This window comes from Cervus canadensis, chromosome X, assembly GCF_019320065.1.
Source record: "Cervus canadensis isolate Bull #8, Minnesota chromosome X, ASM1932006v1, whole genome shotgun sequence".
Taxonomy (NCBI): domain Eukaryota; kingdom Metazoa; phylum Chordata; class Mammalia; order Artiodactyla; family Cervidae; genus Cervus; species Cervus canadensis.
This window is the reverse complement of record NC_057419.1, coordinates 6150805-6165747: the sequence shown is the minus strand read 5'-3', so window position 1 is coordinate 6165747 and position 14943 is coordinate 6150805. Positions and strand designations below refer to the sequence as shown.

At 49.5% G+C, this 14943-nt stretch overlaps 1 protein-coding gene across 1 annotated transcript in view; it reads left to right on the top strand.

Annotated features, from left to right (window-relative positions):
- DHRSX (dehydrogenase/reductase X-linked) overlaps positions 1 to 14943 on the top strand; it is a 139424-nt gene that overhangs the window by 26398 nt on the left and 98083 nt on the right. The window contains exon 2 of the mRNA XM_043457857.1: positions 12211 to 12318. Within this exon, the coding sequence (XP_043313792.1) occupies positions 12211 to 12318 (108 nt within the window). The remainder of the gene's footprint in view (positions 1 to 12210; positions 12319 to 14943) is intronic.

Genomic DNA, 14943 nt, shown 5'->3' with positions numbered 1-14943 from the left:
GGGGGTCTCCAGGCGGGGCTCTCCAGGCGGGGCTTAGACGATGGGGGTCTCCATGTGGGGCTCAGACGATGGGGCTCTCCAGGCGGGGCTCAGACGATGGGGGTCTCCAGGCGGGGCTCAGACGATGGGGGTCTCCATGTGGGGCTCAGACGATGGGGGTCTCCAGGCGGGGCTCAGACGGTGAGGGTCTCCTGACGGGGCTCAGATGATGAGGGTCTCCTGACGGGGCTCAGATGATGGGGGTCTCTAGGCGGGGCTCAGATGATGGGGGTCTCCAGGCGGGGCTCAGGTGATGGGGGTCTGCAGGTGGGGATCAGATGATGGGGGGTCTCCAGGTGGAGCCAGATGATGAGGGTCTCCAGGCGGGGCTCAGACGATGGGGATCTCCAGGCGGGCCTCAGATGATAGAGGTCTGCAGGTGTGGCTCAGATGATGGGGGTATCCAGGTGGGTCTCAGATGATGGGGGTCTGCAGGCGGGGCTCAGATGAGGATCTCCAGGTGGGACTCAGAGCAGGGTCTCCAGATAGGGCTCAGATGATGAGGCTCTCTGCATGGTGCTCAGCTTATGGGGTCTCCAGCTTGTTCCCAGATCAGGGTCTCCAGGCGGTGTGTGGTCAGACCGTCCGGGGCTGCCACACCGTGTTCGGCCTCGGGAAGGAGCCTGGCCTGGGATCCCAGAGAGGGTGTGGGTGTGGTGTCCGAGCCAGCACGGAGTTTGTGTGCCCGGCATCTCGCAGGAGGGGCGCCCCTGGGAAGGGCTGGAGGTATCCCTGCCTGGTTTTGACCTGATCAGCCTAGTGACGGGTTGGCGTGTGTTGGGGGTGGGAAGGCGGGATAACGGGGGGAACACAGCACAGTCATGGGTGAGGGCAAGTAGGTAGGCCTCTGCTGATGGCTCAAGAGAAGACCTCCCAGGTAGCCCCCAGCCCCGCCTTTCCTCCTTCACCTCCCGCCTCCCCAGGTCCACACCTCCAGCTGAGACGGTGTGAGCTTGCTCTGGACCAAGTCTCTGTATCCCCCCCAGAATTCATATGTGGAAGCCCTGACCCCCGAAGGGGATGTAGTTGGGATCTGGAGGGGCGTCTTTGGGAGGTGATGAGGGTTAGATGAACCCATGAGGGTGGGGTCCCCATGATGGGATGAGTGTCCTTGTGAGAGGGGGACGGGAAGCCACAGCTGTCTCTCCATCACACGAGGATACAGCCAGTGTGCAGGTGTGCGGGCCAGGAGGAGAGCGTTGCCTCCTGGCAATAAATCTACCCTCACCGTGATCTCAGGCCCACAGCCTCCAGGACTCGGAGAATCACACCTGTGGTTTAAAGCACCTAGTTTGGGTAACTCCGTTATAGCAACCAGTATTTGCCTTGTTGCAAGAAACCCCCCCCAAAAAATGCAAAATAGAAGCAGTATTATAATAAATTCAATAAACACTATAAAAATGGCCCCACTTTAAAAAATTGAAATTAGTAGACTTTGAGTTAACCGGATTATCTGCCATAATGAGGGTGGGCCTCATCATATCAGTTGATGATCTCAGTTTGAAAACAGACTGAGGTTTCCTAAAGAAGTGGGAATTCTGCCTTCCAGTGATCCTGGAACTTGAGCTGCAACTTCAGCTGTTCCTCAGTCTCCAGCCTGATGTCCCTGTTGCTCAGTTGCTCAGTCGTGTCCGACTCTTTGGGACCCTGTGGACTGCAGCACGCCAGGCTTCCCTGTCCTTCAGCAACTCCTGGAGCTTACTCAAACTCATGTCCATTGAGTCGGTGATGCCATCCAACCACCTCATCCTCTGTCATCCCCTTCTCCTCCCGCCTTCAATCTTTCCCAGCATCAGGATCTTTTCCAATGAGTCAGCTCTTTGTATCAGATGGCCAAAGGATTGCAACTTCAGCTTCAACTTCAGTCCTTCCAATGAATGCCCAGTGTTGACTTCCCTTAGGATTACTGACAAATAACCCACCCATTAAATCATATAGTTCAGTACAGTTTTCTGGGGACCCTGCCATCTGCTCCTTCAGCTTATGGTTGTGTTCCCCCCAAAAGCAAGTTTCCTGCTCACTTGGAATATCCAGAGGACTTGGACTTATTTAGGGTTTAAAAAATATGCCCGAAATGTATTCATTACAAAAGAATTCTGAAGAGTGGCCTTACCTGTGAAAACCATTCCTTTGGTGTTATGTGGCGTATAGCTAAGGAGGTTGCAGAATTTGCCTGTAGACACTCCCACCAACACTGGTTTCTTCTTGTCCTCTGTTCATTTGGAAGATGCGGGTGGACATCAATGAGCCTTGTCCTCGGGGTGTCCAGGGAGACGTGGGTCTGTTGAAAAAACTCACTGGAAAATGTGACATGTGTAACAACACATTGACACTATCATTCCTCAGATCACTGTTCACAGCACCGAGTAACTTAAAAAAATTTTTTGATATTCAATTTAATGTTATTATTTTTTAATTGGGGTATGCTTGCTTCACATACTGTATTCGTTTCTGCTGTACAATGAACCGAAATTCACCTCAAAACAACAATGAGGTACCACCTCACACCGGTCAGAATGGCCATCATCAAAAAAGTATCTACAGACAATAAATTCTGGAGAGGGTGTGGAGAAAAGGGAGCCCTCCTATACTGTTGCTGGGAATGTAAACGGATGCAGCCTCAACAGCACAGAGGTTCCTTAGAAAACTAAAAACATTTTTACCACGTGATTCAGCAGTCCCACTCCTAGGCACATAGCCAGACAAAACCATCATTTAAAAAGACACACACACCCCAATGCTCACAGCAGCGCTATTCTACAATAGCTGGGACATATAAGCAACCTAGACGTCCGTCGACAGATGGATGGATAAAAACGTGCTACATACACACAGCGGAATATTACTCACCCGTGAAAAAGGACGAAACTGGGTCATCGGTAGAGACGTGTGAGGTCTTATGTGAAAAGGTAACTTTTTAACGTAAGGGCTGGACAGCTCTGTGGGGTGGCTTCCTCTTCTGCCGGCCTCCTTTGAGGACTGATGGATGGATGATGTGATCTAACCGTGTCCTAATAAGCCTTCCCATCCCTGCCCCCCTTCGCTCCCCCTCCTTAATGCCTGTGGATCATTCTGTCCCCGGAATGAGTGACTGTCGTGTTCCTCTTCCCTGGTCACCAGATGGGCCACCTGCGGGTACAGTGTCCGAAGTGGACACTTGATCGTTCAAGTCCGCTTCCCGTGATGCAGTTGTCAGAAGATTCTCAGTAGTGAGACGTGTAAGCGTCTTAATCACCGTGGTTTACCGACACAGCCTTTCTTTGTGATGGTGTGATTCAGGAAAACAGAATGCTGCGGCCAGTTGAGTTAGAAGGGCAGACACGCATCACTTTAACATTATTTCCTCTCAATTTGGAGGACTCTTGAGACAGAAGTGGCAACCCACTCCAGTATTCCTGCCTGGAGAGTCCCCCTGGACAGAGGAGCCTGGCGGGCTACAGTCCATGGGGTCGCAGAGAGTCAGACACGTCTGAGGGCTCAGCACAGATATAAACGTGCATAATAAAGTAGACAGTGTTGGTAGCAGCACCAGGAAAGGGGGGGCGTAATATAGGTTATTATTCATTTGTGAGGACAATGCCAGAATTTCCAAGTGCCCCCTCACCCCCCGTTATTCATGATTAAACACGGCGTTTCCCCCATTTTACACAAAGACTCTATTCACCATACAATGCACCCTTTCTGTGGCACAATTCAGCGGTCCTTAGGGTATTTGCAGGGTTGGACAAACACCGCCACTATGTCATCTTTGAACTTCTTTTTATCACCTCCTTCCCAGATGGCTCAGTGGTAAGGAATCTTGGCAATGCAGGAGACGTGGGTTCGATCCCTGGGTCTGGAAGATCTCCTGGAGCAGGAAATGGCAACCCACTCCAGTGTCCTTGCCTGGGCAAGCTCATGGACGGAGGAACCTCGTGGGGTTAGAGTCCATGGGGTCGTGAAAGAGTCAGAAATGACTTAGTAACTAACAACAACCACGAAAAGATTCCTGTACCTATTACCTGCTGTTCCTCACTCTTCTGCCTCCTCTCCAGCCCCTGGAAACCACCAGTGTACACTCTGTCTCCATGCGTTTGCCTGTTTGTGTCTTTTGTATAAATTGGGTCATGAAATATATGGCCTTTCACATGTGATTTCTGTCTCTGAACATCGTGTGTTCAGGGTCCATCTACACTGTAGCCTCTGTCAGACCTTCACTCCTTTTCATGGCTGCGTCATATTCCACCGTGTGGATGGACCTTATGCTGTTTAACCATCCATCCATCCATCATCCATCCATCCATCCATGCATCCATTGATCCACCCATCACCCATCCATCCATCTATAATACACCATCTATTATCCACCCATCATCCACCCACTCATCCACCCATCATCCATCCACTCATCCATCCATCCATCATACACCATCCATCCATCTATCCATCATCCAGCCACCCATCCATCCATCCATTGACCTATCCATCATCCATCCATCTATCCATCCACCCACCCATCCATCCATCCATCATCCTTCCATCCATCCATCCATCATCCATCCATCATCCATCCATCATCCATCCATCCATCCATCCATCCATCTACCCACCCATTATCCATCCATCCATCCATCCATCCATCCATCATCCATCTATATCATGCATCCATCATCCATCATCCATCTGTCCATCCATCCACCCACCCATCCATCCATCCATCATCCTTCCATCCATCCATCATCCATCATTGATCCATCCATCCGTCCATCATCCATCTATCATCCATCCACCCACCCACCCATCCATCTGTCCATCAATCAGTCCGTCCATCCACCGACCCACCCACCCATCCATCAATCCACCCATCATCCGTCCATCAATCCATCCACACCTGGGCTGTTCTCACTTTTCTGGCTATTGTGAATCAGGCTCCTCTGAATCAAGCCTCACCATGCGTCTTTGAGCAGATGCATGTTTTCATTTCTCTGGATTGGACTGACACCTTGGTGTGGCACAGCTGGGCTCTTCTATCTCCATGGCTAACCTCTTGAAGAGCCGTCAGACTCTTTGCCAAAGTGGTCACTCGGCTTACACCCGTGTCAACGTTGCAGGCGGGTTCTGATTTCTGTACCTCCTCACTAACTTTATGCTCTCTTCCTTTCTCCCTCCCTGTCTTAGTCTCTTTTCCTTTCTATCCCCTCTGTCCGTTTATTTCTTTTCTCCTCTCTCCCTTTCTTTCTTTACCTCTTTCTCCTTTTTTTCTTTCTTTTTTCCTCTTTCTTCTTTCTCACTCCCCTTCCGTCGTCCCCTCTCCTTCCTCCACGTAATGTAGCAGCCATCCTCACAGTTGTGAACCAGTAACTCACCGTGGCTTGGATTTATGTTTTCCTGATGCTCTCCTGGCAGACTTCTGTTGTTGTTTCCCAGGGGAGCACAGGAGCAAAGATTTAAGGGGTGAAGCAGTGAATAGACGACCTGCGTGCTCTTGCAGAGAATTCACAGTGGCTTACACGTGTCTGCAGAAGATAGGAAATGCGGAACATAAATCAAAGTCCAGGAACCTCATAGATAACAGACGGGGAGGCGGTGTTCCCACTGCCCTGGGCTTTCAAAACCCCTGTATCTGGCTCCTACTTCTGTCTCGTGACAGCGAGGAACTTCGGCTGGGTATCCAGCTGCTGGTATTTGATAGAAAAGGGACCGGGCGCGGAGTCAGCCCCCAATTCTAAAAGTAGCCACAAAGCTCGGGTCGTTTCAACGTAACTGAACAGGGGCCAAGATGGCCGAGTTCTTTGTTTTGAGTTTTTTTTTTTTTTTTTTTTTAATGTCATGTATTTGGGTATTTATTTTCTCTAGTTGTGGCGAGCGGGGGCTTCTCTTGTTGCAGAGCCTGGGTTCCAGGGCACGCAAGCTTCAGGAGTTTCGGCTCCCAGGCTCAGGAGTTGTGGCTAATGGGGCTTAGTTAATCCCTGGCATGTGGGATCCTCCTGGACCAGGGACTGAACCCGTGTGTCCTGCGTTGCAAGGATTCTTTACCACTGAGTCACCAGGGAAGCCGCGTTTTGCTTTATACTTTCAGTTCAGTCCCGTTCAGTCGCTCAGTCGTGCCCGACTCTTTGCGACCCCATGGACCGCAGCACGCCAGGCCTCCCTGTCCATCACCAACTCCCAGAGTTTACTCAAACTCATGTCCATCAAGTCGGTGATGCCATCCAGCCATCTCATCCTCTGTCGTCCCCTTCTCCTCCTGCCCTCAATCTTTCCCAGCATCAGGGTCTTTTCCAATGAGTCAGCTCTTCTCATCAGGGTGGCCAAAGTATTGGAGTTTCAGCTTCAGCATCCGTCCTTCCAATGAATATTCAGCATTGATTTCCTTTATGATGGACTGGTTTGATCTCCTTGCTTTATACTTTAAGAAGGCTATAGTCTATTTTTTTTTTTTTTTTTTTTAATGAAGGCATGCGTTTAGACTTTTTACAAAAAGTTCCTGGGAGTTCCCTGGCAGGTGGACCAGTGGTTAGGACTTGGTGCTCTCACTGGGACCCCAAGTTCGATCCCTGGGTCGAGAAGATCCCCTGGAAAAGGGCATGGCAACCCACTCCAGGATTCTTGCCTGGAGAATCCCATGGAGGGAGGAGCCTGGTGGGAGCTACAGTCCAGGGGGTCACAGAGAGTCAGACACGCCTGAGCGAGTTCCAACATCCTTGTCTACATCTGTGTGTTATTGGGTCTCGATAAATTTCTTGTTCATTTCCTTCTTTTCTCTTTTCGGGAGAGTTGTTAAATGTTCTCAAATTATTTTGCAAGAGCTCTTTATAAACAAAGAACGCGACCTTCTTCCTACATAGCACACTTTCTGTTTTTCCTTTTGCTGTCTTCTGAGGCAGTTCTGGTTCCATGGGATGAAGCAATCCTTTTGTGGTCCGAGGGATAGATGATTTCCTGCACAGTGTCTGCGTCTTGCTTAGAAAAGCCGTCCTCGCTTTCCTGGTTGTTCTTCCTCATCATTCGCGGAAAAACAGCCAGCGTCACCCCGTCTTCTACTGTTTTTATGACTCAGTTGTCACACACACACCTTCCTCTTCTGTTACCGAAATCAAGTCTGTCTGTCCAATGCACAGTGAAGACAGACAAGCCGAAGTGTTGGAGTTTGGAGCAAAGAGACCTTTCCTGCAGGGTCATGCGAGGAGGCAGGTGTCTGGTGCCCTCAAATCCTGAATCTCCTGAATGTTTCAGCAAAGCCTTTTTAAGGGCCAGGCGAGGAAGGGGCTGCAAATTTCTTGGTTCAGGAATCCATGTCCATGACGATGCTCACCTTAACCTCCAATAACACAAGTGATTTTCTCTGTTCTGCAGCCTCTTAGCTCTCCGGGAGTGGAAGCGTGTTGTCCCCTTAAAGGTCAGATCCTTGAGAATGGACTATCCTGCCTATTTATAATGTTACTCTAAACCTCCAATGAAACAAAGGTTACTCTCTATTCTGCAACTTTTTAAATCTCTCTGTGATTAGAAAAGGGTCATACTCCTACAGATCTGAGACTGAGAACGTGTGTTTATGGTGTTCCTATGAACCTCCAAGAAGACAAATGTTATTTTCTACTCTGCAACTTTTTGTCTCTCTGTTAATGTTACACCCTTAAAGGTCAGAGCCTAAGAATGAACAATCCTATTTATGATGTTCCTGTAGACCTCCAACTAAACAAAGGTTTTTCTCTACTCTGCAACTTTTTTAGTCTCTCTGTGAATGGAAAAGGGTTATACTGGGAAAGATCTGAGACTGAGGATGTGTTTATGGTGTTCCTGTGAACCTCCAAGAAGATAAATTTTAATTTTCTACTCTGCAACTTTTTATCTATCAATGTTATACCCTTAAAGATCAGAAGCTAACAATGAACTATCCTGTCTATAATGTTACTATAAGTCTCTGACCAAACAAAGATTATTCTCTTTTCTGCAACTTTTTAAATCTCTCTGTGAGTGGAAAAGGGTTACGTCCTTAAAGATCAGACCCTGAGAGTGAACTGTCCTGTCTATTTCAGGCTCTGGGCAACATTCATTCCTAACTCAAAGCAAAAGAGTACAAAGGTTAAAATAAAAGGAACAGATCCAATATGGATGGTTTTGAGCAAGCTCCGGGAGATGGTGAAGGACCGGGAAGCCTGGCGGGCTGCAGTCCACGGGGTCGCAAAGAGTCGGACTCCACCCAGAGACCGAAACAACAGCCAGAGATGGGGTCAGATTTGCGCTTCTCTGTGATGTTAGGGGCAGATCTCACGATCCACGAGCTGGGCCTACGGAGCCCTGGCATGTTGCTATTTTCCCAAGCTGCTGCCCATCCCCGAGCCGTGAGGTCAGCCCTCCGAGTTAGCCACTTGGAAGCGTGACCGCGGAGTGTCTAAACATAGCCCGCAAGGGACCGCGCGGCTCGCCCTGCAGACGCGCTGCCTCTGCCAACCGTTCGTTTGCCAAGATCTGAGCTGCCTATTTTTTTTTTTTAATTACTTCTTATGGATTGATTTACTTTTGGCTCTGCTGGGTCTTGGTTGCTCCACGTGGGATTTCTCTGGTTGCAGAGAGCGGGGGCTGGTGTCTGGTTGGAGGGTGTGGGCTTGTCATTGCAGGGAGTTCCCGGTTTGTGGAACCGGGCTCTAGGACACACGGGCTTCAGGAGTTGCGGGTCCCGGGCCCTGGAGCCCAGCTGTTGCCCCCGTGGCGTGTGAGATCATCCGCAGATCAGGGGCTGGAACCTGCGTCTCCTGCCTTGGCCGGGCGGGTCGTTTACCACCGAGCCACCCAGGAAGCCTTGGTTACAAATAGATCCTTACATTAACTCTCAATGGGTCAAAGACCTTAAAAGGGGGGTTTAAAAATACAAAGCTCTTGTAAGAACTTTATAGTTCATCATATATTTGTTATAATATTCTTTCTGTCTTAAGTTTTTTTTTTAAGTGTTTACTGATTCTGTTGCACTATCGTTTCTGGGGCCTCCCCGATGCCTCGAGCATTAAAGAATATGCCTGAAGTGCAGAAGATGTAAGAGACACAGGTTTGATCCCTGGGTCAGGAAGATCCCCTGGAGGAGGCAGCCTAGTCCAGTATTTTTGCCTGGGAAATCCCATGGACAGAGGAACCTGGAGGTTAGAGTCCATGGGGGTCACAAGTTTTTTTTTTGTTTTTTTTTTTAAATCTTTGTTGAATTTGTTGCAATATTGTTTCTGTTTTAAGTTTTGGGGTCTTGAGCCTAAGGCATGTGGGATTTTAGCTCTCTGACCAGGGATCCACCCCATAACCCCTGTACTGGAAGGTGAAGGCTTAATCAATGGACCCCCAGGGAAGTTTCTTAAATGTGTTTTTATGTCAGCAAATGCTTTTGTCCTTTGTCTCTGTAGAGTCTTTCATTTCTTGATTTTTTTCAGAACTCTTTGCCTTTTATGGAAACAGTTCTTTGAATGCGATGGGAGCTGCAGACTTTGTCCCAGTTCATCATATCCGTCTGACTTTGCTGATGATGTTTTTGTAAAAATTAATTTAAAATGATTAATGTTGGGGGGCTGTGCTGCCAGGCATATGGGATCTTAGTTCCCTGACCAAGGATTGAACCTTCGTTCCCTGGAATGGAAGCAGAGATTCTTAAGCACTGGAGCACCCGGGAAATCCCTTGGTGGATTTTTTTTTTTTTCCCAAAAATGTACAATTTTTTTTTTTTTTTATGGTGTGAAATTGGTGTTTTGCCTTAGAATTAGCTGAAGCGTTTTTTTGGTCTGAGGTTAAAGGTAAATTTGTGCGTTCTTTGAATATTTTCAGTGTTCAGCTTTTTTCCTCTTGGAGTTTATTTCGATGTGTCTTAGGAGTTATGGATCTAATTTCATGTTTTCAAAGACGCTGTTTAGATGTCCTAATGGTATTTGTTATGGCTTCCCTGGTGGATCAGTGATAAAGAATCCACCTGCAATGCAGGAGACACGGGTTTGATCCCTGGGTCAGGAAGCTTTCCTGGAGGAGGACCGGGCAACCCACGCCCGTGTTCTTGCCTGGAGAATCCCATGGATGGAGGAGCCTGGAGGGCTATAATCCGTGGGGTTGCAAAGAGTCAGACACGACTTAGCGACTAACATACACAGCAATGGAGTATAACTTTTTAAAAATGGTGACTCTGTTGTACTGCTTAAACTTATAAAAATATTGTAAATCAAGTATACTTCAATGAAGAAAAAGAATTTTGTAAAATAAAGGAGACAGAGAACATACCAAATTCATGTTTGCTATGTTGATCCAAAAGGAAATCAGTGAGACCAGCCCATCCTAAAGGAAATCAGTCCTGAAAGTTCATTGGATGGACTGATGTTGAAGCTGAAACTCCAGTACTTTGGCCATGTGATGCGAAGAGCTGACTCATTGGAAAAGACCCTGATGCTGGGAAAGATTGAGGGCGGGAGGAGAAGGGGACGACAGAGGATGAGATGGTTGGATGGCATCACCGGCTCGATAGACATGAGTTTGAGTAAACTCCAGGAATTGGTGATGGACAGGGAGGCCTGGCGTGCTGCGGTTCATGGGGTCACAACTGAACTGAACTGACCAGCGTTGATCCTGTAGTAAATCTCCTAGGACCAGCCACTTCCTACACATAGCACCTCACTCACCTAGCAGCTAGCCGCTCAAATGCAAAGTGACCCGTCCGTCCAGGACTCAGCCCTACCCCTTCCTGGAAGGGGCTCCCAGACTCCGGGCCTCCATCCACCTGTACCCACCCCCCTCGCATGGACTGTAGCCCTCCAGGCTCCTCTGTCCGTGGGATCCTCTAGGCAAGAATACTGCAGTGGGTTTGCCATGCCCTCCTCCAGGGGATCTTCCCCACCCAGGGGTCAAACCCGGGTCTCCTGCGTTGGCAGACAGGTTCTTTACCACTGAGCCCTGGGAAGCTTCTATATATATATATCCATGCACACATACACACACATCTTGTTACGTATTCTTTTCCGTGATGGTTTATCACAGGGTATTGAATACTGTTCCCTGCTCTATATAGTAGGACCTTGCTGTTTAGTCATCCTACATACAACAGTTTGCATCCTCGAAGCCCAAGCAGCCAACCCTTCCCTCCCCTACTCCGTCTCCCCGTCTAGACGACTCCACGTGTGTTTTCCCCGCCCGTGCGTGGGAAACAGCAAGCTTTAGGTCGAAACATCAACCAGTATTCTCACGTATTTGGATCCATGTTGGTTCACGCAAAGGTCAGTAGTTAAAGCAGTCATAACGTCCATGGTTTTGGTGAGATACTCTGCGTTTTTCATGCTGTGTCCGAACGTTGTAGAAAAGCGATGTGCAATACATTCACGGCACTCGGGTCTCCTAAGTGCCCTTGAGAAAGAAAGTGTGTACAGGTGTAAGACCTCCAGGTTACAACACAGACAGCCTGATCCGAGAGGATTCATCCAGGACTCTCAACCCAGGGTCCTTGGCGATGTTCCTTATCTCAGCCTATCTGCAGGTCATGTTGGTGGTGTCCATTCTTGCAGAGGTGTCTGTGGGGATTGAGCAAGGCTTTGTGAGGTGTGTACACCAGGCTGTTGTCACGCATGTGGGCTGAGTTGCTCAGTCGTGTCCGACTCTTCGTAGACCCCCATGGACTGCAGCCCGCCAGGCTCCTCTGTCCATGGGATCCTCCAGGCAAGGATACTGGAGTGGGTTGCAACATCCTGCTCCCGGGGATCTTCTCAGCCCAAGGATCGAACCCGAGTCTCTTGTGTTGGCAGGACGATCCTCTGCCACTGAGTCAGTTGGGAAGCCCATAGTGGAATACGGTGTTCAGTGACTGAGTCGTGTTGGACTCTTTGTGACCCCGTGGACCCTAGCCCCCCAGGCTGCTCTGTCCGTGGGATTCTCCAGGCAAGAATACTGGAGTGGGTCGCCATTTCCTCCCCCAGGGGGTCTGGAGACCGGGATTGAACCCGTGTGGATGGCTGCTTTACCCCTAGTGCCTCCCGGGAAGCCCAGGCAGTCATCAGTCAGGACGAAGGTCCTGGGTTACCCTGTCCCATCCTGAGCCTGTAAATAATTCACAGGAACAAAACCACCGGTATCGAACCACAGCTCACGTTGGCGTCGCGCCCTCTCTTGTGACTTCGTGTGGACCGACGGGTGCTCTGCTTCTAAACCTTGTTTTTTTCCTCTTTCTTTCTTCTTCTGCAGTCTTCTCCCCGCAACCCGACCGTGTTGCCATAGTGACCGGAGGGACCGATGGCATTGGATACTCGACCGCAAAGCAGCTGGCGAAGCTGGGCATGCACGTTATCATAGGTGAGGGTTCCTTTGTGCAGCCCCTTGCGTGTTAGAGAGACTGGGAGACGTGCCCTCGTTTCCCTCTGTCTTATGGAGCTATCGGCGTGGTTACAGATCCGGGGGATGTTTCCCAGGCAGCCCAGCGGTACAAAATCCGCCTGCCAGTATAGGAGACACCAGAGACCTGGGTTTGATCCCTGGGCTGGGAAGATGCCCTGGAGGAGGGCATGGCAACCCACTCCAGTGTTCTGGCCTGGAGAACCCCACAGACAGAGGACCCTGGTGGGCTGCAGTCCACGGGGGTCGCAGACAGTCAGACACGACTGATTGACGGAACAACGTATTCCACTATGGGCTTCCCCAGTGACCCATTGGTACAGAGTCGTCCTGCCAATGCAAGAGACCTGGGTTTGATCCCTGGGTCGACAAGACCCCTGGGAGGAGGAAATTGCAACCCACTCCTGTATTGTTGCTTGGGAAATCCCATGGACACAGGAGCCTGGCGGGCTACGGTCCACGGGGGTCGCAGAGAGTCAGACATGACTTAGCGACTCAGCAACAGAGCCAGCCAGTGCAGAAGGCGTTAACGGGCGACACTGAAAACCTGAAACAGACAGGAAATTGTGATGCTCTTTATTTTTTTGGATAGGAGTCTAGCTTCTCCTTTAATGGGGATCATGTTTTTTTTCACCTGTGTGACTCACTGCAATCAATGACAATAAGTGTGGGTTAGCCTCCCGGACCTGTCATAACAAATAACAGCACAGACCGGCTGGATGAAATAGCTCACGGTGATCCTCCTGCTGTCCTGGAGGCTGGAGTCTGAGGCCCAGGTGTGGGCAGGGCTGGCTCCTCCCGAGGCCTCCCTGCCGGGCGTGTGGACGGCCGTCTGCTCCCCGAGTCCTCACGTGGCCGTCCCTCTGTGTATGTCCGTGTCCTGACCCCTTCCTATGAGGACCCCGGTCCTATGGGATCAGGATCCAGCCTACTGACCTTGTTTCAGCTTCATCCCCTCTTCAAAGACTCTCATCTCCTAATACAGCCCATACTCTGGTCCTAGGGGTCAGGGACTTCAGTATGTGCCTTTGGGATGTCACGGAATCAGCTCCTAGCTGATTTCAAGCATCTTCTGTAGCTGCATGCAGAGGATGCTCTCAATTTCCCCTTTGTCTTTTTGAAGCTTTCTAATGGCCTATTTTGGTCCCTACATCGGCTTTGGAAATGAAGGGACTTTTCTTCTCCTAGGAAAGTGAAGAGCCTTCAAGTCAACTCAGTTTACATTGGTGAATATTGCAGCTGTTTAAATCAGCTGGGGAAAAAAAGATACAGGGAGATGAGCTTTGAAAAAAAAACAAAACAAAACATAATATTTTTCCGGACACCCTTTGCATTTAATTAATCCCTTTTATGGTGTCCGTTTTGAGAAAAATTGTACTATAGGTCTGGTTTTACCTCTTTCAAACGTTGTTCAGTCGCTCAGTCGTGTCCGACTCATTGCAATCCCACGGAATGCAGCAAACCAAATTTCCCCGTCCTTCACCACCTCCCAGACTTTGCTCAAACCCATGTCCACTGAGTCGGTGGTGCCATCCAGCCATCTCATCCTCTGTCGTCCCCTTCTCCTCCCGCCTTCAATCTTTCCCAGCCTCAGGGTCTTTTCCGAGGAGTCAGCTCTCCGCATCAGGTGGTGAAAGTATTGGCGTTTCAGCCTCAGCATCCGTCCTTTCAATGAGTATTCAGGACTGATTTCCTTTCCAATTAACTAGCAATGAGCAGGGCTTGTGCTCCAATGAAACTTATTTTTTTTTTTTTACAGCAGGAGATGAACCAGGTTTAGCTTCATGTCCATTGTTCACTGGCCCTAATTTGGGGTCAGTATCTTTTTTTTTTTCCTAACAAAGGGTACTTTTGTTCCTTCCTGCAGACCTTTACAATCTGGTGAGCAGGGTTCCTCCTTCACGGAGCGGATCTGCACGTGGGAGTTTGCCCTTCTCGCCTGACTTGCTGCCCTTGAACTCTTGCTGTGTGGCTTGTATAAAACTGAACCGCCCCCAGACAGAGGTGGAGGGCAAGGCCGATCCACTGAGTCTGCGCCTTGCTTCCTTCAATGGAGTCTTTCCGGATATGCTCGTAGGTCCTCAGTAGGTGGAGACGCAACATTAGCAACAGCCTAAGGTCAGGCACGGTCTTCCCTGGGGGCTCAGACGGTAGAGAATCCGCCTGCAATGCAGGAGACCCGCGTTCAACCCCTGCGTGGGGAAGATCCCCTGGAGAAGGGAATGGAAACCCACTCCAGGACTCTTGCCTGGAGAATCCCAAGGACAGAGGAGTCTGGCGGGCTACAGTCCATGGGGTCGCAAAGAGTCGGACACGGCTGAAGCGACCTAATAGACACACATAGTTGGTATACAACGTTGTCTTAAATTCTGGTGTACTGCAGAGTCCTAGAGTTATATTTGTGCATTTATATATTCTTTTGTCAAATTCTTTTCCCCAGTATAGGTTATTACAAGATATTGCATTTAGTTTCCTGTGCGATGCAGTAGGTCCTTGCCTGTGTATCTGTTTTAAATATAATCGTGTCTGTCTACATATGAGCAGACTTCCCCGGGCTGTCCAGCAGGTCCTTGCTGGTTCTCCATG